Here is a 25,032-nt window from a genome sequence, read left to right on the forward strand (position 1 = left end):
TCAAGAAGCTGAATAAACAGCATGATCATTACACAGGTGCACCTTGTGCTGGGGACAATAAAAGGCCACTTAAAAATGTGCAGTTTTGTCACACAATACAATGCCACAGATGTCTCAAGTTTTGAGGGAGCATGCAATTGGCATGCTGACTGAAGAAATGTCCACCAGAATTGTTGCCAGAGAATGTAATGTTAATTTCTCTACCATACGCCATTTTAGAGAATTTGGCAGTACGTCCAACCGGCCTCACTACTGCAGACCACATGTAACAATGCAAGCCCACGACCTCCACATCCGGCATCTTCACCTGCGGGATCATCTGAGACCAGCCACCTGGACAGCTGATGAAACTGAGGAGTATTTCTGTCTGTAATTAAGCCCTTTTGTGGGGGAAAACTCATTCTGATTGGCTTGGCCTGGCTCCCCAGTGGGTGGGCCTGGCTCCCCAGTGGGTGGGCCTATGCCTTCCAAGGCCCACCCATGGCCGCGTCCCTGCCCAGTCTTGTGATATCCATAGATGAGGGCCTAAGGAGTTTATTTCAATGGACTGATTTCCTTATATGAACTGTAACTCAGTAAAATCATTGATATTGTTGCATGTTACATTTATATTTTTGTTCAGTATAAATAAGAAGTGATATTTCCTAAGGATAGAAAAGTCACTGCATAGACCACATGACTTTACCTATGAATTTAGAAACAGGTTTGAAATATAGCTCTCCCTCCACCTCTTTTCGACAAACATAATTGTTCATGGATACTCCCATAATTCAAACATTTACCAAAAAATACCAATATAGATTTATTTTTTTCACCTATGAAAAACACATACATTCCTCTTAACTGAATGTTTTGTCATGCTGACATGAATTGACCAGGTGGATAAGTTCTTTCAAAGAATTCACACATTTTAACCTTAAAAATATTACACAGAGCCATTTAGATTGGGAGTAATTTGCAATGTGACAACCAACTCGTGAGACAACCAACCCCGGTTTTTGTTTTGTCATTTTGTCTTGTCTTTTAATCATTAGTCATGTTATTTGTTTTACCATCGAGGACTACTTTGGAAACAAGTGTTTTTATTAATGCTTTAAGTGCTATATTGTTGTATACACACACACACACACACACACACACACACACACACACATATATATATATATATATATATATATATACTGTATGTGGGCTGGTATTCAATTTAATTGATAAAAAAATATATATATTTAAATCGATTAAATTCAATACCAGCCTGCTACCAGCTACCTGCTACCAGCCCATGTATCTCTCTGTTGCATTTTTTTAGAGGAATGTGTTGAACATGTCAGTCTCCTTTGAGTTAACAGCAAATTATTGATCAAAGTAGCCTATCTCATTGCTCCTTTTGGTTGTAAGTCATTACAAAGTTATCACTGTGTGAGCTTTTATAACAAAGTAGATAGCCTACTTACCAAAAAATGGCAAAGAAAGCGTTCCTAAATATTTCGTATCTAGTTCCGGCCAAGTTACACTTTCAACCGGAAGGTCATCTAGAAACTGTCATGGCGGCGTTGTGTTTAGTTTGTGCTAGCTGCTAACTTTATAATTTCCTTTTCCATTGAATTTATGCTTCTTATTACTTGTATTCACACGTATTATTATTGCAATCACATCTAATTAGAATAGTGTTATCTATGTTTTGTAAATAGCAGCTGTTTTCGCTTCCGAACCAGCTCTGTCAGCTTGTGTTAGCTAGCTAGCTAACGGTAGCTATTTGTGCACAGCCGGCTAGCTAGATAGTGTCGCAGTGCAGTTTCCAGTCATTAAGACAGTTTTGATGGTAGGGGAGAAGCCGTCGTTGGCTCAGTCAAATGCCAAAATCATATCTAAAGGTGAGTGATCTCTAATGCTTGCTATTCCTAGCTTTCTTAACTAGGAATCAACAGCCATGTATCAGGGAAAAGCTAGCAGCAGCAGCTAGCTAGCTACAATTCACGTTGGAGCCCAAGTAACTCCATATACATTTTAGTCATTTCGCAGACGCTCTTATCCAGAGCGACTTACAGTTAGTGAGTGCATACATTTAGGCTAATATGATGACATCCATGTTAAGCAACAGAGAAACAGGTGTTTGTTTTAAAATGAGTTTATTACTGTCGTAAGCTTCAAGCAGATGATGGCTAAGTGAACAATTTACTTCTTCATGACCAATACATTTTCAATGTCTTTATGGCAAACAACTAACATGAGAGTTGGAACTGAGACTGAGTGGTGTCAACAATAAGAACAATTGTCTTTACCCATATGAAGAAAATACATCGAAAAATACACATTCAATTTCAAATATAGCCTCAACATGTATAGCCAAAATAAATACTGTAGTAATTAACAATTGAGTGGTGTAGAAATCAGCTTTGTCTGGAAGTGGCGCATATACAGGCTATATTGATGGGCTCGAACTCCAGGGAGAAGTAGGCACAGCGGGTGTTTTTCCTCAGCACGGGCATCCTGAGGGTGATGGGGATGGTCTCCAGGCCGGGGGTGCTGTCCAAACCCGTACAGTAGTGTCTCTTAAAGCAGTTGGCTTCATACAGGACCTGAGGCACTCGGTTCAAGTCAATATTTTCTCTGAAAAAAAATAAAATAATAATAAGACAATATTGTCAGTCGGAAACAAAGCAAAAAAAAAAGAAAAAAAAGAAATACAACACAGTACACATTTTCTGAAGCCTATCCAAGTCTCCAATAGGGATTAGCTTCGTGTACTGCCATTACATTGATGTGTGGCTGTATAGCATCAGTCTAAGACATCCATCCGTTAAAGGTACTCACACGTAGGTCCAGGCGGCTACACTGCGTTCGTTGAGGCCGTTGGGCAGGCTCACTAGCTGTGCGTGGTACTCCTCCAGGCTGCTAGTGCAGAAGCTCTTGTCCACACACTGGCCACCCAGGGGCACACACAGGCAGTGACCCAGGGCCAGCAGGCACAGGAGCAACAGACGCAGGAGCTGCGTAGGAAAACACACCAAGGGAGAAAACACAGAGTTGAGTTAAACACGGAAAACACAACACAAGGGATTGTATATCATTGTTAAACCCAGGGATTTACTGTCCCTGGTTTAATGAGATAATGTTCTGCCAGGCTACTGGCTGCTGAAGCTGAGCAGATAGAATATCAGGACTAAACATTACATCTGTCCAACTAAATACAACAACTAGCCCAGGGCTCTACACTGAGATTTTTTTTACAAGGAGCAAATGTGCTCATCAGTTGAAAAATGTAGGAGCACAATGAAAAATATTCAGTGTATTAATGATAAGAATTGCCAGCAATTACAAAATACAGGGTTAAGGAGCACCAGAAAATTTGATTTTTAAGATTGATATGTAGCCTGCGTTGGCTATATGAATCCTCGCTACTTTTGAAGCTCATCTCCTGAAGAAGCTCTCCCTTTTTCATTTATTTCTGTTCCACTAAATGTTATCTGGGTACTGTACGGGCACTGGCGCTCCTAAATACACATTTCAGGTAGTACAGCAAAAAATTAGACACGTATGTGACCAGAATAGTAGCCTAGGCTTAGCTTACTGTCTTAGGCCTGAATCAAATATATATTTTTTACCAGCTCTTTAAACTGTTAATAGGGATTTGTCCAAATGCCAGAAAATTGCTAACTACATACGACTACTGTACCCCTAAAACAATTCAAATCAAAACTCGATTCATTTGACGGTTTGACCTTCCACTAAGAAAACGAATCCTCAGCTGAGTGGTAGCACTGTAAGTCATACTCTGCTGTTACAATGAGCCTAACAGCAACAACAAACCCTAATTGCTCCTGTAAGTCGCTCTGGATAAGAGCGTCTGCTAAATGACTAAAAATAAATAAAAATAAAACAAAGGATGATAATACTAAATCAAAGCACATAGTCTGTCGTTACGTAAGCCCCACAGCAAAGCAATAGCCAATCAAGAGCATTCAACACTCTTAGTGAAAGTTAGCTCTAGTCCCTAGCCCTTCATCATGCATCACCTGGAGAGCACTGCCTAGTTACTAACTAACTGATCAATAGCAGAAGTTGGTATTTCACCTGGAGTTGTTGCATGTTGAGTTCTGGTTCTGTAGTCTGTCTCTGCTGTGCTGTGGGATTCTGTAGCGTGCCGACTGGGATGTCTGCTGCTCTTTGGGTTATTGGTTCCCTTTGGTTCGCTCAGAGCTGATGTCCATTGTCTGGAACCCGGGACATATTTATGCGCACTGGGCGGGGGGGGTCAGCGTCACAGCTAAGGATGGGAAGAGCGGGGCAGGGGGGGGTCACTCAGTCACTGGCTCCCTGTCTCTCTCATTACCATGGTCTTGACAATGCATGTACCGCCATTAGCATTCAGCCTTGAGAGAGGCATGTCATTAACTTAGCTTGGTCACGACTTAGCGTTTAGCTCAGGTAGCACATGCCACATGGCAGGGAAAGGGTATGGGGTGACGTTGGGGTGACATTGGACTTTCCACTATGGTTTTGCCTTGATACAATTTTTTAATTCCTTTTTGATAGGAGTTGAATCATGCTATTAGGTTCAGGTTTTTTGGTGAAAAACATCCTCCCGAGTCGTTTCATTTCTACGAAAATATTCTCATGTCAAAAGGTTATTTGAATGGTTTGACCTAGGAGGTATCTAGGTAGCTTCTTCCCTTCAGACTGTCACCTGATGGCCAGAGGGTGCTCCAGGAGGTCTTGAACAAGGGTAGTCTCAGATAGATGGTAAAAATGACCAATGTCCCTACCTACCCTTAACCCTTGACCCTTGACCTAGGTTGGTGGCATCCCAAATGGCACCCTATTCCTACATGTATTTTTACCAGCTCTTTAAACGATTCAAATCAAAACTCGATTCATTTGACGGTTTGACCTTCCACTAAGAAAACGAATCCTCAGCTGAGTGGTAGCGCTGTAAGTCATACTCTGCTGTTACAATGAGCCTAACAGCAACAACAAAGGATGATAATATGGTCCCGTGTAGCTCAGTTGGTAGAGCATGGCGCTTGCAACGCCAGGGTTGTGGGTTCGATTCCCACGGCGGGCAAGTATGAAAAATGTAGGCACTCACTAACTGTAAGTCGCTCTGGATAAGAGCGTCTGCTAAATGACTAAAATGTAAAAAAATAATACTAAATCAAAGGACATAGTCTGTCGTTACGTAAGACCCACAGCAAAGTAATAGCCAATCAAAAGCATTCAACACTCATAGTGCACTAGCCAATAGCAGTAGTTCTCAAACGTATGGGGGCCGGGGACCCCTTTTGTCATAGCAAATTCATCAGGGACCCCCCTCATAATGGTGGGGCAGAGAAAATTCTACACAAGCTGCAACAATAAACATCTCTCTGCCCCACGACGAAATGTGTACAATTTTTAAACCTTAAATTACAGGGCATTTATGTAAAATATAATAATTGGGGAATACAATAAGTATTGTGGTGGAGATACCAATATCCCTGTTATCCTCCCAGGGCCATGTTGCCCAGGGTTACGAACAGAAATGGTAGATTAATAATATGACATTGTATTGTATTACACGCTCTAAACTTATTCCACGGATCCCTTGTCCAAAATGTAATCTGTTAGTAATATTCATAACAAAAACAAAAAGTATATATATATATCAAAAATCTGAGTCTCAGCATCACTCTGTTACTGTGGAATTGCCCATATAGTGCCCTTAGAGAATAGGGTGCGGTTTAGGACACATGTTGGATGTAGACTTACTCCTCTTGTCTCAACCAGGAAGCTGCTCCTGTCCTAGAGGTCTCAACGGAGCATGTTCAGTCCACGAGTACGTGGGCACCTCAGGCCCGAGCGTGCGCTTTAAGATGATGTCAGTGTGTATTTCATAGGTAGGTACTCCCTCCCCCAACCCTCTCACCCTCCCACCTCACCACATACTGTCTCTTCAGAATGTATTCATTCATAGCCCTTGACTTGTTCCACATTTTGTTGTGTTACAGCCTGAATTCAAAATGTATATAACAAAAAAAATTCTTACCCATTTACACACATTACACCATAATGATAGTGAAAACATGTTTTTAGAAATGTTTGCAAATTTATTGAAAATGAAATACAGAAATATCTCATTTACATAAGTATTCACACCCCTTGACACTCCAAATTGATCTCAGGTGCATCCAATTTCCTTTGATCATCCTTGATCAAACTACAACTTGATTGGAGTCCACATTTGGCTAATTCATTTGTTTGGACATGATTTAGAAAGAAACATGCCTGTCTATATAAGGTCCCTACCTCCCGAGTGGCGCAGTGGTCTAAGGCACTGCGCCACTCGGGAGGTAGGGACCTTATATAGACTTATATAGACACCTTATATAGACCCACCTTCCCCGACCCACCTGTTCTCACCCACCTGCCCACACCCACCTTCCCCGACCCACCTGTTCTCACCCACCTGCCCACACCCACCTGCCCCGACCCACCTGTTCTCACCCACCTGCCCAGACCCACCTGCCCACACCCACCTGTTCACACCCACCTGCCCCGACCCACCTTCCCCGACACACCTGTTCACACCCACCTGCCCCGACCCACCTTCCCCGACACACCTGTTCACACCCACCTGCCCCGACCCACCAGCCCCGACCCACCTTCCCCGACCCACCTGTTCACACCCACCTGCCCCGACCCACCTGCACACACCCACCTGTTCACACCCACCTGCCCCGACCCACCTTCCCCGACCCACCTGTTCTCACCCCTATCTCTCCGCCACATGTCCTCAAATTGCACCATTTAATTCCTCTCCGTCGCCCACGCTCTTTCAATATTCAGATAATGAAGCATACGATTTGTCCATTGTCTTAACGATGGAGAATTGGTTGATTTCCAGTTAACTATACGTTTTTTCAAGACTATTGACTAGAACAGTATGGTCCAACCCATCGGGTATCTCACTGCTCCCTCATATGATGTCTTGAAATATGCAGACCAGACATTTACATTGTAATACTTCTAACAGCCAACTTTCTGACTCCGCCCATAACTTTTGGACCTTATAGCGTTCCCAGAAGGCATGGATTATTGAGTCACTGTTAGTTTTACACTTAAGACATGACTCTGTTGTTGTGCTGTAGAATTTGTGAATTTAGTCTCTTGCATTCGTTTTTACTGGATTAAGCGTACATTTTAGTTACCTGCAATTTTGTTAGTTGTTCCCTCCATTTTGTGCCAATATCAGTTATTTTAAAGTCTTGGTTCCAATAGTTTATATATTTTTCTAAAAGGGTTGTTAGTTGGATCGGCTCTCTGCAAGGTTGTGTACATCTCACCTATCTTATGAATATCCTTTTCTGACTCAAATAGGATTCCCTCAAGATTTCAAATTGAAATTTCATGGTTCTTTTAAGTTGCATGTATTTGAAAATATCTACATTGGTCAGTCCAAAATTGCCTTTTAATTCTTTCATGGTAATAAATGTATTTCCTGTTACCAAGTCATTTTACGGTTTCTATGCCTTTAGTTTTTCCATGTGGACCAATTTATCGGTGAATTCTGAAAAGATATCCAGGGATTGTTCCATAGGGTTGTGTGTTTAGGGAGTGATATTGGTTCTTGTAGAATACGTTTCATTTTCTTCCATATTGTTATAGTGTTCTTAACTATGAAGTTGTTAATGTTCTTAGCGTTATCCTTTAAAATTATTCTGGGGATGAGCATGTGCATCTTCAATATGTACCCATTGTTCCTCTTTAGTGCATTTAACAATATGTCTCAAGGAAAAGCCTTGGGTGGCAAGTTGATACAATTCCAAGTCTGGGAGGTTAAAACCACCTTCAGACTTAGAGAGATGTAAAACTTTCCTTTTTATTCTGTGAGTTTTATTTGTCCATAATAAGTCTTATGACATAGGATACTTTTTTAACGAATAATTGGTACTTTAATTTGTTAGTAGATACTGGTTTACCCAGTAAGGGGATGGGACAGTCAATCAAAAAAGGAAGATTAAATCAATATTATTTTAGTGGAAACTTGCTCCATTTTGTTGTCTAGTTCTAAATCTCTGACTGCTTTCAACAACGAAAAGGCAAGTGCTAAAATTAGATGACTTTGAGGCTCGCACACACACACACACACACTTTGGTCGAGCGGAAAGGTACTAGGCCTCTGACGCACGGCCAGCAGACGTTAACTCCCCCCTCCTTTTACCGGTTTGGTGGCCGAGCTACGGCCTTCGGTCGGCGGAGAGGGGCCAGAAAAGGGGGCTTTTAAATGAACAGATCCACTTGAGCTGAGGAAGTAATGAAAGCATTAATTATTCATCAGGGAGATGTTCATCAGGAAACAACGTTACAAAACGTTTTACAACAGGTAGTCCCTCCCTTGTTCTAGTCTGTTTTCTGTTCCGTTTGGTGCCTAATGGACACGACCCTGATCTAATTGCGTCTGCATGTTGTTACGTAATGCGTGACTCGAGAGGGGCGTGTACCGTTCTAGTGACATTGGGGAGAGAGAGGGAGACAGCGAGAAAAAGACAGGGAGACTGAGAGGGAGATACAGGGAGACTGAAAGGGAGATACAGAGAGAGACAGGGAGACTGAGGGAGATACAGATAGAGACAGGGAGACTGAGAGGGAGATACAGGGAGGCTGAGGGAGATACAGAGAGAGACAGGGAGACTGAGAGGGAGATACAGAGAGAGACAGGGAGACTGAGAGGGAGATACAGATAGACAGGGAGACTGAGAGGGAGATACAGAGAGAGACAGGGAGGCTGAGGGAGATACAGAGAGAGACAGGGAGACTGAGAGGGAGATACAGAGAGAGACAGGGAGACTGAGGGAGATACAGAGAGAGACAGGGAGGCTGAGAGGGAGATACAGAGAGAGACAGGGAGGCTGAGGGAGATACAGAGAGAGACAGGGAAACTGAGAGGGAGATACAGAGAGAGACAGGGAGACTGAGAGGGAGATACAGAGAGAGACAGGGAGACTGAGGGAGATACAGAGAGAGACAGGGAGGCTGAGAGGGAGATACAGAGAGAGACAGGGAGACTGAGAGGGAGATACAGAGAGAGACAGGGAGACTGAGAGGGAGATACAGATAGAGACAGGGAGACTGAGAGGGAGATACAGGGAGACTGAGAGGGAGATACAGGGAGAGACAGGGAGACAGAGGGAGATACAGGGAGAGACAGGGAGACTGAGAGGGAGATACAGGGAGACTGAGAGGGAGATACGGGGAGAGACTGAGACTGAGAGGGAGATACAGGGAGACTGAGAGGGAGATACAGGGAGAGACAGGGAGACTGAGATGGAGATACAGAGAGAGACAGGGAGACTGAGGGAAATACAGATAGAGACAGGGAGACTGAGAGGGAGATACAGAGAGAGACAGGGAGACTGAGGGAAATACAGATAGAGACAGGGAGACTGAGAGGGAGATACAGATCGAGACAGGGAGACTGAGAGGGAGATACAGGGAGGCTGAGGGAGATACAGAGAGAGACAGGGAGACTGAGAGGGAGATACAGAGAGAGACAGGGAGACTGAGAGGGAGATACAGAGAGAGACAGGGAGACTGAGAGGGAGATACAGATAGACAGGGAGACTGAGAGGGAGATACAGAGAGAGACAGGGAGGCTGAGGGAGATACAGAGAGAGACAGGGAGACTGAGAGGGAGATACAGAGAGAGACAGGGAGACTGAGGGAGATACAGAGAGAGACAGGGAGGCTGAGAGGGAGATACAGAGAGAGACAGGGAGGCTGAGGGAGATACAGAGAGAGACAGGGAAACTGAGAGGGAGATACAGAGAGAGACAGGGGAGACTGAGAGGGAGATACAGAGAGAGACAGGGAGACTGAGGGAGATACAGAGAGAGACAGGGAGGCTGAGAGGGAGATACAGAGAGAGACAGGGAGACTGAGAGGGAGATACAGATAGAGACAGGGAGACTGAGAGGGAGATACAGATAGAGACAGGGAGACTGAGAGGGAGATACAGGGAGACTGAGAGGGAGATACAGGGAGAGACAGGGAGACAGAGGGAGATACAGGGAGAGACAGGGAGACTGAGAGGGAGATACAGGGAGACAGAGGGAGATACGGGGAGAGACTGAGACTGAGAGGGAGATACAGGGAGACTGAGAGGGAGATACAGGGAGAGACAGGGAGACTGAGATGGAGATACAGAGAGAGACAGGGAGACTGAGGGAAATACAGATAGAGACAGGGAGACTGAGAGGGAGATACAGAGAGAGACAGGGAGACTGAGGGAAATACAGATAGAGACAGGGAGACTGAGAGGGAGATACAGAGAGAGACAGGGAGACTGAGGGAGATACAGATAGAGACTGAGAGGGAGATACAGATCGAGACAGGGAGACTGAGAGGGAGATACAGGGAGACTGAGAGGGAGATACAGGGAGACTGAGAGGGAGATACAGGGAGAGACAGGGAGACTGAGAGGGAGATACAGAGAGAGACAGAGAGACTGAGAGGGAGATACAGAGAGAGACAGGGAGACTGAGAGGGAGATACAGAGAGAGACAGGGAGACTGAGAGGGAGATACAGAGAGAGACAGGGAGACTGAGATGGAGATACAGAGAGAGACAGGGAGACTGAGGGAAATACAGATAGAGACAGGGAGACTGAGGGGGAGATACAGATAGACAGGGAGACTGAGGGGGAGATACAGATAGAGACAGGGGAGACTGAGAGGGAGATACAGAGAGAGACAGGGAGACTGAGAGGGAGATACAGGGAGACTGAGAGGGAGATACAGAGAGAGACAGGGAGATACAGAGAGAGACAGGGAGACTGAGAGGGAGATACAGGGAGACTGAGAGGGAGATACAGACAGAGACAGGGAGATACAGAGAGAGACAGGGAGACTGAGAGGGAGATACAGGGAGACTGAGAGGGAGATACAGAGAGAGACAGGGAGATACAGAGAGAGACAGGGAGACTGAGAGGGAGATACAGGGAGACTGAGAGGGAGATACAGATAGAGACAGGGAGACTGAGAGGGAGATACAGATAGAGGCAGAGAGAGAGATACTGAAATACACGTGTGGCTGATTTGACTAATGAATGAAGGCAGGAGGACGGGTATACATAACCACATACATACAGAACTGGACCTGAGAGGACAACCCACCTCTCCACATACAGAACTGGACCTGAGAGGACCACCCACCTCTCCACATACAGAACTGGACCTGAGAGGACCACCCACCTCTCCACATACAGAACTGGACCTGAGAGGACCACCCACCTCTCCACATACAGAACTGGACCTGAGAGGACAACCCACCTCTCCACATACAGAACTGGACCTGAGAGGACCACCCACCTCTCCACATACAGAACTGGACCTGAGAGGACCACCCACCTCTCCACATACAGAACTGGACCTGAGAGGACAACCCACCTATCCACATACAGAACTGGACCTGAGAGGACCACCCACCTCTCCACATACAGAACTGGACCTGAGAGGACAACCCACCTATCCACATACAGAACTGGACCTGAGAGGACCACCCACCTATCCACATACAGAACTGGACCTGAGAGGACCACCCACCTATCCACATACAGAACTGGACCTGAGAGGACAACCCACCTATCCACATACAGAACTGGACCTGAGAGGACAACCCACCTATCCACATACAGAACTGGACCTGAGAGGACCACCCACCTCTCCACATACAGAACTGGACCTGAGAGGACAACCCACCTATCCACATACAGAACTGGACCTGAGAGGACCACCCACCTATCCACATACAGAACTGGACCTGAGAGGACAACCCACCTATCCACATACAGAACTGGACCTGAGAGGACAACCCACCTATCCACATACAGAACTGGACCTGAGAGGACAACCCACCTATCCACATACAGAACTGGACCTGAGAGGACCACCCACCTATCCAGTCTGTCCAGAAGGACATCATGGTCAACAGTGTCGAATGCCGCACTTAAATCCAAGAGTACACGGACAGAGTATTTTGTTTAGATCATTGAAAAAGAAAGACAAATCCATTTTAATTCCACTTTGTAACAACAAAATGTGGAAATAGTCAAGGGATGTGAATACTTTCTGAAGGCACCGTAGCTACGTGAACCCACCAATCAACAACTAACTAATCACCTGTCTCAGCAGGTTCATTATGAGGTCACTACCAAATGACGTCATCCAGGAGGCAATGCATTCATTATCTGAATTGATGACGCGTTGGAGCATTAATCTGTGTGTGTGTTCTTGTGGGTTTCATGGTATGTCTATTGATATAACTTGCCTGGTACAAGGGAACCAACTCTCTCTCTCTCTCTGTCTGTCTCTGTCTCTCTGTCTCTCTGTCTCTCTCTCTTTCTGTCTCTCTCTCTCTCCTCTGTCTCTGTCTCTGTCTATCTCTCTCTCTCTCCTCTGTCTCTGTCTCTGTCTCTGTCTATCTCTCTCTCTCTCTCTCTCTCTCTCTCTCTCTCTCTCTCTCTCTCTCTCTTTCTCTCTGTCTCACTCTCTCTCTTGCGCTCGCTTGCTCTCTTTCTTCCCCCGAAAAGATGGGACACCACCACTTAACACACCCTGTATCTCTTCTGATGTCAAGTCTCGCACACCCAAATACCTCTCTGCAGCTGCCACCACAACCTCTATTTTCTGCGATTTAAGTCCATCCCTGCAGTACAGTTGATAACCATTGCTATAAATGCCAAAAATCCAATCTTACTTAAACATATATCACTCGTTGGGCTATCCCTCTGTACTGGTACATATCTACTACTCACACCACTCCTCTCAGGATCCCTCCCCTTGATCCATCTTCCTCTACTTTCTTCACTGCCTCAGCATATGACACCCTCTGCTCTACTCTAACCCTGGAAACCTCAACCTGCCTCTCTCGCACCGGACCCTTCTGATCCCCAGCCCCATGGGCACCCCTACAATTAACACATACCACTACTTTCCCCAATGCTACACATTCCTTTGTCTCATGCCCTTCTGCACACTTCTCACACCTAGGAACCTCCCTCCTACACACTGCTGCCACATGCCCATAAGCTTGACACCTGTAACAACGTAATGTATTTGGCACAAAAGCTCGTACAGGATACCTTATATATCCTAACATCACTTTGTCGGGCAGAGACTCAACATCAAAACTCAAAAGAACAGACAATGACTCTTCTGTTTCTGTCTGCGTCGCACCAAACAACGAGCATCACAAACACCGGGAATCTTCCCCTTCAGTTGGTCCACTTTCACATTTACCGCTACCCCAGTAATCACTCCTTTCAATGGCGCCCTTTTCTTGAGAGCAAAATAATTCACATCTCTTGTCCCCATTCATTTAACGTGGAGCGCCTGCTCCCTCAGCAGAAACACAAACAATTATCACCAGACCACTTCTGGTTACCCTCACCGATTCCACAGCACCCAACTCTGTTTTCACCCACCCTGAAACCACAAAGGGATCGGCCAAAAGGCAAGGGTCCACTTTCTCCAAAAACTTCACTCCTACTGTCACAGACTTATCTTTATCCTGACCCTCGGTGATAGCCTCGGGCTCCGAGAACTTCACCACACCTGCCATCTCTGATACTTCACCCTCATTCACTTCCATTTCTCCTCCTGTCTTCAACTCACTCCGTTTACACTTTCTACCATTCTTCTTTAACAAACAAATCTCCCTTTTTCCCGCCATTTTTAACTGACTCAAGCTCACCCTCTTCCCCCGTCTCTCTCTTAGACCTCCTCTGCCTCTCTTTTTCCCTCCATTCCTCCTCCAAATTAAGAAAATGAGTTGAAACATTCGTTCTTTTGACTGAACGAGTTGAAAAGATCAGAGTCAGTTAAAAGAGCCGAACTTCCCATCACTAATACTATAGTTCTGGCTAGGTCATTAGTCAGTCTGCCTCAGTAAGGCTCCTCTGCGTTGTCAGTTCATGGAAGGGGTATGAACTTTGTTGTTGGCTCTAACCTTCTCCATCTCTCTTGCTTCCTTTAATTCTTTGGTATTTAATATAATTCTAAAGATATAATTCTCTGTTTCAAGCTAATGGAGATCATGCTTCCATCCATGCTTGTATTCTCCTTCAGCCTCAGATAGAAACGTCATGTTTCCTGTTGAATGACTAACATCTTTGTTATGAAGGGCTGAGATTTAGTATTTTACTGGTAAACCAGATGGGTCATTTATGTCGATTCCTCAAACCACTCAGAGCATTTACAACTGTTCATATAGTAATGAATGATGTGTGATATGTGCAATTTTGTGTGTGTTTGCACGCGCACTGTACGCACAGGTGTGTGTGGAGTGAGTGTACTGTACGCACAGGTGTGTGTGAGTGTACTGTACACACGTGTGTGTGTGTGAGTGAGTGTACTGTACATAGGTGTGTGTGTGTTTCTGCTTGTGTGCGTGTAAAATGAACTTTGTTTTTCTTCCTTTCTTAAACATGTCAAATACTGTGTCTACAGTATCCAGCAGCCTTCCAAAAACACTAGCAGTGTGGGAGAAAATGACTTTCCCACCAGCCTTGTGTCCATGAATATATCCTGTCTTCAAGGCATCCGTGTTAGTAATGTCTGGATTGTGATCGGTTGGAGGGTGAAATTCAAGATGGCAGCACCTCAATTTTGGATTCAGTGACATCCTACTCTGAGGGTTAGAGAAAAATAGTTGGTTAAACCTCTAAGAACTTATGTGCCAATTACAAATAGTATTTGCAGCGCTTTCTTTCTTTCTCTGTGGAACAGCAAGAGATGTGTAAATTAACATTGTAGGTCATTCCGTGTCAGTGTTCCTGTGTGGTTGGTTTGGAGGAGTATTTTGTCTCTCAGGGTTGCGGTCAATGCCATTTAAATTCCAGAATTCAGAAAGTAAACCAAATTCCAATTCCAAATGTTCCTCATTGATAAGTATAGAAGATAATTGGAATTTCAGTGTTCTTCCTAATTTGACAAGAATTGAAACGGAATTGACCCAAACCCTGGTCTCTCTGTAGATGGAGTGGATATCAGGTGTCTAACAGGTCTCTACTGTAGATGGAGTGGATATCAGGTGTCTACAGGTCTCTACTGTAGATGGAGTGGATATCAGGTGTCTAACAGGTCTCTACTGTAGATGGAGTGGATATCAGGTGTCTAACAGGTCTCTACTGTAGATGGAGAGGATATCAGGTGTCTAACAGGTCTCTACTGTAGATGGAGTGGATATCAGGTGTCTAACAGGTCTCTACTGTAGATGGAGTGGATATCAGGTGTCTACAGGTCTCTACTGTAGATGGAGTGGATATCAGGTGTCTAACAGGTCTCTACTGTAGATGGAGAGGATATCAGGTGTCTAACAGGTCTCTACTGTAGATGGAGTGGATATCAGGTGTCTAACAGGTCTCTACTGTAGATTGAGTGGATATCAGGTGTCTACAGGTCTCTACTGTAGATGGAGAGGATATCAGGTGTCTAACAGGTCTCTACTGTAGATGGAGTGGATATCAGGTGTCTAAACAGGTCTCTACTGTAGATGGAGTGGATATCAGGTGTCTACAGGTCTCTACTGTAGATGGAGTGGATATCAGGTGTCTACAGGTCTCTACTGTAGATGGAGTGGATATCAGGTGTCTACAGGTCTCTACTGTAGATGGAGTGGATATCAGGTGTCTACAGGTCTCTACTGTAGATGGAGTGGATATCAGGTGTCTAACAGGTCTCTACTGTAGATGGAGAGGATATCAGGTGTCTAACAGGTCTCTACTGTAGATGGAGTGGATATCAGGTGTCTAACAGGTCTCTACTGTAGATGGAGTGGATATCAGGTGTCTAACAGGTCTCTACTGTAGATGGAGTGGATATCAGGTGTCTACAGGTCTCTACTGTAGATGGAGTGGATATCAGGTGTCTACAGGTCTCTACTGTAGATGGAGTGGATATCAGGTGTCTACAGGTCTCTACTGTAGATGGAGTGGATATCAGGTGTCTAACAGGTCTCTACTGTAGATGGAGTGGATATCAGGTGTCTAACAGGTCTCTACTGTAGATGGAGTGGATATCAGGTGTCTAACAGGTCTCTACTGTAGATGGAGTGGATATCAGGTGTCTAACAGGTCTCTACTGTAGATGGAGTGGATATCAGGTGTCTAACAGGTCTCTACTGTAGATGGAGTGGATATCAGGTGTCTAACAGGTCTCTACTGTAGATGGAGTGGATATCAGGTGTCTACAGGTCTCTACTGTAGATGGAGTGGATATCAGGTGTCTAACAGGTCTCTACTGTAGATGGAGTGGATATCAGGTGTATCTGTAGTGCCTTTGCTAATCAGCTATACAATCTACTCTATTCAGTCACATATTACACTAGCTATGTTTCCATTAACTTACATTACACTATCTACAGTATGTTTCCATAGTACTGAATTAATCTTGAATAATGATGAGTGAGAAAGTTAGCCGCACAAATATCATACCCCCAAGACATGCTAACCTCTCACCATTACAATAACAGGGGAGGTTAGCATTTTATATCATACCCCCAAGACATGCTAGCCTCTCACCATTACAATAACAGGGGAGGTTAGCATTTTATATCATACCCCCAAGACATGCTAGCCTCTCACCATTACAATAACAGGGGAGGTTAGCATTTTATATCATACCCCCAAGACATGCTAGCCTCTCACCATTACAATAACAGGGGAGGTTAGCATTTTATATCATACCCCCAAGACATGCTAACCTCTCACCATTACAATAACAGGGGAGGTTAGCATTTTATATCATTTACATTTTACATTTACGTCATTTAGCAGACGCTCTTATCCAGAGCGACTTACAAATTGGTGCATTCACCTTATAGCCAGTGGGATAACCACTTTGCAATGTTTTTTTGTTTTTTTTGTGGGGGTAGAAGGATTACTTTATCCTATCCCAGGTATTCCTTAAAGAGGTGCTAATTCCCAAGACATGCTAACCTCTCACCATAACAATAACAGGGGAGGTTAGCATTTTATATCATACCCCCAAGACATGCTAACCTCTCACCATTACAATAACAGGGGAGGTTAGCATTTTATATCATACCCCCAAGACATGCTAGCCTCTCACCATTACAATAACAGGGGAGGTTAGCATTTTATATCATACCCCCAAGACATGCTAACCTCTCACCATTACAATAACAGGGGAGGTTAGCATTTTATATCAAACCCCTAAGACATGCTAACCTCTCACCATTACAATAACAGGGGAGGTTAGCATTTTATATCATACCCCCAATACATGCTAACCTCTCACCATTATAATAACAGGGGAGGTTAGCATTTTTTTGGGGGGTATGATATTTATGTCTCTAACCTTCTCACTCATCATTATTTATGATTAATTCAGGATCCACATCAATGTTGAAGTTTTTAGGAACATATTCAATTCTTTTTTACTCCAAAATGACAAAATATATTATTTACCATTCATTTCTATTGGGCAGAAAATAATCTGAAACACATCCAAAACAAACAGCAAATGCATCCAACAAATTTGTAGTCACAAGCTTGATGTAGTCATTGCGTGCTATGAATATGGGACCAAATACTTTTTACTATATTAATACACATATTATATTTTGGTCCCCTAAAATGGGGGGGGGGGGGCTATGTACAAAATGTGCTGTAATTTCTAAACGATTCATCCGATATGGATGAAAATACCCTCATATTATAGCTGACAGTCTGCACTTTAACCTCAGTCATTGTATCATTTAAAATCCAAAGTGCTGGAGTACAGAACCAAAACAACAACAAAACATTCACTGTCCCAACACTTCTGGAGCTCACTGTATTTGTTCTTTGAACTCCTCCAGGGACACCAGGTCCTGGAGTTTTAGGTTGGCTTGGAGGGAATTCCTTGTTGTTCGTCAGGGATCATGTGAAATATGTTTTATGTAGTTGATTTAATGCACCAGATTGAAGACATCAGTGAGAAGGTAGAAGTCTGTGAGGTAGACCTTTAAGAAGTGAAACTACTCTCCTCAGATTCCTCAGGCTGTTTTCCCTCTATTTCCACGTGTACTTGTCCCTCTGCCACACAGCCCTGCTGGCTGTTAGACACACAAGGACACCACTGCTTTCCTTGAAATCAAACCATTTCCCTGCCATCCCATTTAAGCCAACCAGATGTAAGAGGTGAAAGGGAAAGTCCAGAACTGAAACTACATTCCTTCAATAAGGAGGGAACTAAGTCTGTATTCACTTTGAGTTTCACTTTCATTTGGCCCTTGTTAAAAAAGACGCAAAACTATTTTCCTGGACATGAGACACTTTCCACAGACATTATACCCTTTCTTTAACTGCCAGCCACTGGGCTTCCACCCATCACCATATTTGGTAGTTAGTGAAAACGTCAACCAGATGCTTCACATTTATACATTCAATTAAATATCTGGCTCATTATTCTTTCTGTGAGAGAGACTTTGACGCAACTTCCGCTTTTGGACATGAACAATGCGACACTCCATTTTAACTCTTCCTCCACATTTACTGAATTTTTTTACATTTACTGGATTTGTTGAACAGTGCATAAGTGCCGACATTTTCTTTTCTTCTTGTCAATACCAGTATGGGACCAACACTTTACATGTTGCGTTTATATTTTTGTTAAGTATAGTTTCAGGCGTTTATTTTACGACTGCTACGTTAGGTTAGCTCCTAGCAGAACCCGGCAAGGCGACGTGAACGTCTGTGCCTCGCATACTCCCTTAAGATGTGGTCCTCTGTAGCTCAATTGGTAGAGCATGGCGCTTGTAACGCCAGGGTAGTGGGTTCGATCCCCGGGACCACCCATACATAAAAATTTATGCACACATGACTGTAAGTCGCTTTGGATAAAAGTGTCTGCTAAATGGCATATTATTATTATTATTATTATTATTATTATTATTATTATTATTATTAAGAGACCTTTGCTTAAAAAACCCAGAAAAAGCGGAATAGTACTTTGTCCCTCTTGAAATGCTGTAGCCAGTATACTCTTCCTCCAAATAGTCAGAATTAAGGATCGGACCCTTTTTTTTCAATTTTCGCCTACAATGACATACCCAAATCTAACTGCCTGTAGCTCAGGTCCTGAAGCAAGGATATGCACATTCTTGATACCATTTTTTCATTTATTTATTTAACCTTTATTTAACCAGGTAAGCCAGTTGAGAACAAGTTCTCATTTACAACTGCAACCTGGCCAAAGCAGTGCGATAAAAACAACAACAACAGAGTTACATATGGAATAAAAAATAAAACGTACAGTCAATAACACAATAGAAAATCTATATACAGTGTGTGCAAATGTAGCAAGTTATGGCGGTAAGGCAATAAATAGGCCATAGTGCAAAATAATTACAATTTAGTAATAACACTAGAGTGATAGATGTGCAGAAGATGATGTGCAAATAGAGATACTGGGGTGCAAATGAGCAAAATAAATAACAATGTAAATAACAATATGGGGATGAGGTAGTTGGGTGGGCTAATTACAGATGGGCTGTGTGCAGGTACAGTAAGGCGGGGATTTGCCTAGAAGTGATCTATAGATGACCTGGAGCCAGTGGGTTTGGCAACGAATATGTAGTGAGGGCCAGCCAATGAGAGCGTACAGGTCACAATGGTGGGTAGTATATGGGGCTTTGGTGACAAAACGGATGGCACTGTGATAGACTACATCCAATTTGCTGAGTTGAGTGTTGGAAGCTATTTTGTAAATGACATCGCCGAAGTCAAGGATCGGTAGGATAGTCCGTTTTACGAGGGCATGTTTAGCAGCATGAGTGAAGGAGGCTTTGTTGCGAAACAGGAAGCCGATTCTAGATTTAACTTAGGATTGGAGATGCTTAATGTGAGTCCAATGGAGGGCCAGATGTATACAAAATGGTGTCGTCTGCGTAGAGGTGGATCTGAGAGTCACCAGCAGCAAGAGCGACATCATTGATATACACAGAGAATAGAGTCTGCCCGAGAATTGAACCCTGTGGCACCCCCATAGAGACTGCCAGCGGTCCAGACAACAGGCCCTCCGATTTGACACATTGAACTCTATCTGAAAAGTAGTTGGTGAACCAGGCGAGGCAGTCAGTTGAGAAACCAAGGCTATTTAGTCTGCCAATAAGAATGCGGTGATTGACAGAGTCAAAAGCCTTGGCCAGGTCGATGAAGATGACTGCACAGTACTGTCTTTTATCAATCGCGGTTATTATATCGTTTAGGACCTTGAGCGTGGCTGAGGTGCACCCATGACCAGCTCGGAAACCAGATTGCATAGCGGAGAAGGTACGGTGGGATTCGAAGTGGTCGGTGATCTGTTTTGTTAACTTGGCTTTCAAATACTTTCGAAAAGGCAGGGTAGGATGGATATAGGTATGTAACAGTTTGGATCTAAAGTGTCACCCCCTTTGAAGAGGGGGATGACCGCGGCAGCTTTCCAATCTCTGGGGATCTCAGACGATACGAAAGAGAGGTTGAACAGGCTAGTAATAGGGGTTGCCACAATTTCCGTGGCTAATTTTAGAAACAAAGGGTCCAGATTGTCTAGCCCAGCTGATTTGTAGGGGTCCAGATTTTGCAGCTCTTTCAGGACATCAGCTATCTGCATTTGGGTGAAGGAGAAGCGGGGGGGGGGGCATGGGCAAGTTGCAGCGGAGGGTGCAGAGCTGGTGGCCGGGGTAGGGGTAGCCAAGTGGAAAGCATGGCCAGCCATAGCAAAATGCTTATTGAAATTCTCGATGATCGTAGATTTATCGGTAGTGACAGTGTTTCCTAGCCTCAGTGTAGTGGGCAGCTGGGAGGAGGTGCTCTTATTCTCCATGGACTTTACAGTGTCCCAAAACTTTTTGGAGTTAATGATACAGGATGCAAATTTCGGTTTGAAAAAGCTAGCCTTTGCTTTCCTAACTGATTGTGTATATTGGTTCCTGACTTCCCTGAAAAGTTGCATATCGCGATGGATGTTCGATGCTAATGCAGTACGCCACAGGATGTTTTTGTGCTGGTCAAGGGCAGTCAAGTCTGGGGTGAACCAGGGGCTATATCTGTTCTTAGTTCTGAATTTTGTGAATGGGGCGTGCTTATTTAAGAAAGGAAACACTTTGAAGTTTGTGGAAATGTGAATTTAATGTAGGAGTATATAACACATTAGATCTGGTAAAAGATAATACAAACATAAAAACATGGGTTTTCTAGTTTTGTTTTTCCATCACTTTGAAATGCAAGAGAAAGGCCACAATATAATATTGCAGTTTAGGCTCAATTTAGATTTTGCCCACTAGATGGAAGCAGATTGATCCAGTGAAGCATTGCAATTCTGGACTATTTTGTAAGAAATTGATACATTTTCAAGTACATAACTATAGAGAATATACAAAAATGATATGGTAATACAAAATGTAAGTTTACACACTCCCAGGAATGTCATACATGATGGATCATTAGCTTATACACTAACTTTCACACATCTAGATGGCCGGGTGGGTGTGGAGCCAGAGACAGCAGGAGTTCAAACTGTAGAACACAGTTCCTACATTTGAATATAAAAATGGATTTTATCAAACAAAACTATGCTACATTTTATCTCTGGGACCCTTAGGATGACAAATCAGAGCAAGATTACTGAATGTAAGTACATTATTTACCTTCAGAGGGGAATGTATCAAACCAGTTGCTGTGATAATTTTGTTGTTGTTGTGCCCTCAAACAATAGCATGGTATTTTTTCACTGTAATAGCTACTGTAAATTGGACAGTGCAGTTAGATTAACAAGAATTTAAGCTTTCTGCCCATATAAGACATGTCTATGTCCTGGAAAGTTTGCTGTTACTTACAACAATCATGCTAATCACATTAGCGCACGTTAGCTCAACCGTCCCGTACACGGGAGACTGATCCCGTAGAGGTTAATCTAAGATAACTAAAGAAATCTGTAATTCGTTTTGATATTTTTGTTGAGGAGGTCTTTTACATCTAAGATGTTTGGGTATTTCTCAAGTGAAAAAATGTGCATGAAAATGAGTCGTCTCTCGTTGAATAACAACAAATACTTTATTGAAGAATCCCTACTGTTGACCAATCACCAACGAAGGGGCGTAGACTTCGGCTATCGAACTTCGGCTTGCCTCAGGAATTTTTTTTGTGTGCACGAACATCCGAAAAAAAACTTTGCCGAAGACCAAAATGAGAAAAGAAACTTCACAAAAATGTCGTCATAGTATATTAACTGTTACGAATGGGAAGCATGACAGATTTCTTGAGTTATCTTAGATTAATTCTGACTATTTTCAGAAAGTGTATACTGGTTACGGTGTCTCAAAATGGACAAACAGTACAATTTACGCTTCTTCTCATTTTTCAAGTGAAAATCGATGACAGTTGTGTTTCTCTTCATTCGGAAGAACATCATGGAGAAGTAGCCACGATGTCCATGTTTCACTTCTGCAGGTATGTCCCAAATGACACCCTATTCCCTATATGGTGCACTACTTTTGACCATTGTCCATAGGGCTCTGGTCAAAAGTAGTGCACTATATAGGGAAAAGGGTGTCATTTGGGACACATTAGGATAGACAGATTGCATCATCTCTCTGCCTTAAACATGCCTCAAACATGCCTTCCGTTTTACTGTCAGAGATATTGTTTCTAAGAAACAGGAAATCCTGTCTGAAAGGAGAAGTAGAGAAAAAGTGTAAGGAGGTGAGACAGACCGGAAAAGGGGAAAACCCTCTGTCTCTCTCTCTCTCTCTCTCTCTCTCTCTCTCTCTCTCTCTCTCTCTCTCTCTCTCTCTCTCTCTTCCTCCCACTCTCATTGGTTGACTGCCAGAGATGGAGGGGATTTCAGTATAAATGCAAGCCAAGCTCTCCTCCATTCACAACTTCCATAACTTGACTGAGCTGTCCATCCAGACTCTTGAAGAAACTGAAGAAGCAGTATCCATGATCAACACAATGACATCAACGGTCCTCATCAGCTTCCTGGCCTGTCTGCTCCTGGTCAATGTTGAAGGTAACATCTCTGAAATATCTTGAATTATATTTATAATATATTTGACATCTTTATTTATTAGAAATCTGCAGCATATGAAGCGACTTGCAAAGCCAGGGAGAAGTGTAGTCAAATATTAGGTTTGATTTCTGACTGAAGAGTTCAAATTAAATCAACTTGTATTTGTCACATGCGCCGAATACATCAGGTGTAGACCTTACCGTGAAATGCTTACTTACAAGCCCTTAACCAACAATGCAGTTCAAGAAATAGAGTTAAGAAAATATTTACTAAATAAATGCACTAAAGTAAAAAATAAAATAAAAAGTAACACAATAAAATAACAATACCGATACTATATACAGGGGGTACCGGTACCAAGTCAATGTGCAGGGGGTACAGGTTAGTCGAGGTAATTTGTACATGTAGGTAGGGGTAAAGTGACTATGCATAGATAATAATGGACCTAGACTTGGCGCTCCGGTACCGCTTGCCGTGCGGTAGCAGAGAGAACAGTCTATGACTAGGATGGCTGGACTTTGATAATATTTAGATCCTTCCTCTGACACTGCCTGGTATAGAGGTCCTGAATGGCAGGAAGCTTGGCCCCAGTGATGTACTGGGCCGTACGCACTACCCTCTGTAGCGCCTTACGGTCAAAGAGTTTAGTACTTAGCTGCAACAATGCCATAACCAAACATGCCATAACCTTTTCTTGTCATTCCCAGGCCAGGTGGGTCATTCTAAAGCTCGGTGCCTGTGTCTAAATGGAATGGTGAACCGTGTTAAACCTCTTCTCATTGAGAAGCTTGAAGTGTACGCCTCCAGCCACTCCTGCCAGCACATGGAGATCATGTAAGAAATCTGTCTGTCTGTCTGTCTGTCTGTCTGTTTGAACTATATTGATATCATTGCATATTGTCCCTGGCTTAGTATATAGTTGGAGATAAAGTAAATGTTGCTATTTATTTTTTAACAAACTGATATTAACTTACACCTGCTATTTCTCTATATGCTCAGTTGGAAAGTTGTGATGGCTAACTTTTAACAGGAGTCTCTCTCCATGTGTGTTCAGTGTCACTCTGAAGAACGGAAAAGGGAAAAAGTGTCTGAATCCAGAGGCCCCGATTGTCAAGAAAATAATTGAGAAATGGATGAAAAACCAAAGGTGAGGACTACATATGCACACTGCATTACAAATTCAATACACGGTAACTGCGCCATATGCATCTTTCTCAACGGCGCAATACTCACATCAGTATATCAGTATTTGAAATGGTACCTTTCTGTCCTTCGCCCTTGAATCTGTATTTATTAGTAATAATGTTAATGATATATGTATTAATAATATATGGATAATTATTGTTTTTCCTTTCAGGAGTGTGCAGTAAAAGTAACGACAACAGTTCAGTTGAGAACTTGATGGAGAGAGAGAGAGCTATTCCTGAGGAATGCACTGAAAACTGCCTGAAGACTGCCTGAATATATGTTTACACTGTTGAATGGTACTTAGAAAGTCGTTTTTTAAATTGACAAAATGAGTATCTGTTACACAATGTGACTTACTAGTTGAGAGACATTTCTAGTATTTCCAATGGAAAATATAAAAAGCATTTCAATATGTAAACATATTTTTTTATTATGCAATGTCAACAATTAAAATGTTTAATATTTTGTTTGGTTATCAAATTTGTCCATGGGAAATGAAAATGAACATTTGTGTAAAAACTGTATATTTTTTATGTATTGTTTACGTTTTCTATCAAATCAATAAAGAAGCATTTGACTTTACTTTTTGTTAAATCTTTTTCTCTGTTCACCTATACTTTTGATAGCACAGCAAATGTCACTATAATGATGATAGTCAAATGACAGATTATGTAGAGTGGGATTTCTTCTAGAACACTGCCTAAAGGAACACATTATGTAGAGTGGGATGTCTTCTAGAACATAGCCTAAAGGAACACATTATGTAGAGTGGGATGTCTTCTAGAACATAGCCTAAAGGAACACATTATGT

The 25,032-nt window shown here is 43.0% G+C and overlaps 1 protein-coding gene across 2 annotated transcripts; it reads left to right on the top strand.

Moving 5' to 3' along the window:
* Positions 1-1,535: 1,535 nt before the first annotated feature.
* LOC121530758 (C-X-C motif chemokine 11-1-like) lies at positions 1,536-24,803 on the top strand. Of its 2 annotated transcripts, none has more exons than XM_041835977.1 (6): positions 1,536-1,874; positions 5,767-5,876; positions 22,851-23,033; positions 23,741-23,867; positions 24,088-24,180; positions 24,391-24,803. In XM_041835977.1, the coding sequence occupies exons 3-6, from the start codon at positions 22,874-22,876 to the stop codon at positions 24,401-24,403; spliced, it is 393 nt and encodes a 130-aa protein (XP_041691911.1). In that variant the 5' UTR covers positions 1,536-1,874; positions 5,767-5,876; positions 22,851-22,873; the 3' UTR covers positions 24,404-24,803. The 2 variants fall into 2 exon arrangements, with proteins under 2 accessions (XP_041691911.1, XP_041691913.1); XM_041835979.1 differs by having other exon boundaries at positions 22,934-23,033.
* Positions 24,804-25,032: the final 229 nt, after the last annotated feature.

This window comes from Coregonus clupeaformis, chromosome 18 (genome assembly GCF_020615455.1).
Source record: "Coregonus clupeaformis isolate EN_2021a chromosome 18, ASM2061545v1, whole genome shotgun sequence".
NCBI classification, from domain to species: domain Eukaryota; kingdom Metazoa; phylum Chordata; class Actinopteri; order Salmoniformes; family Salmonidae; genus Coregonus; species Coregonus clupeaformis.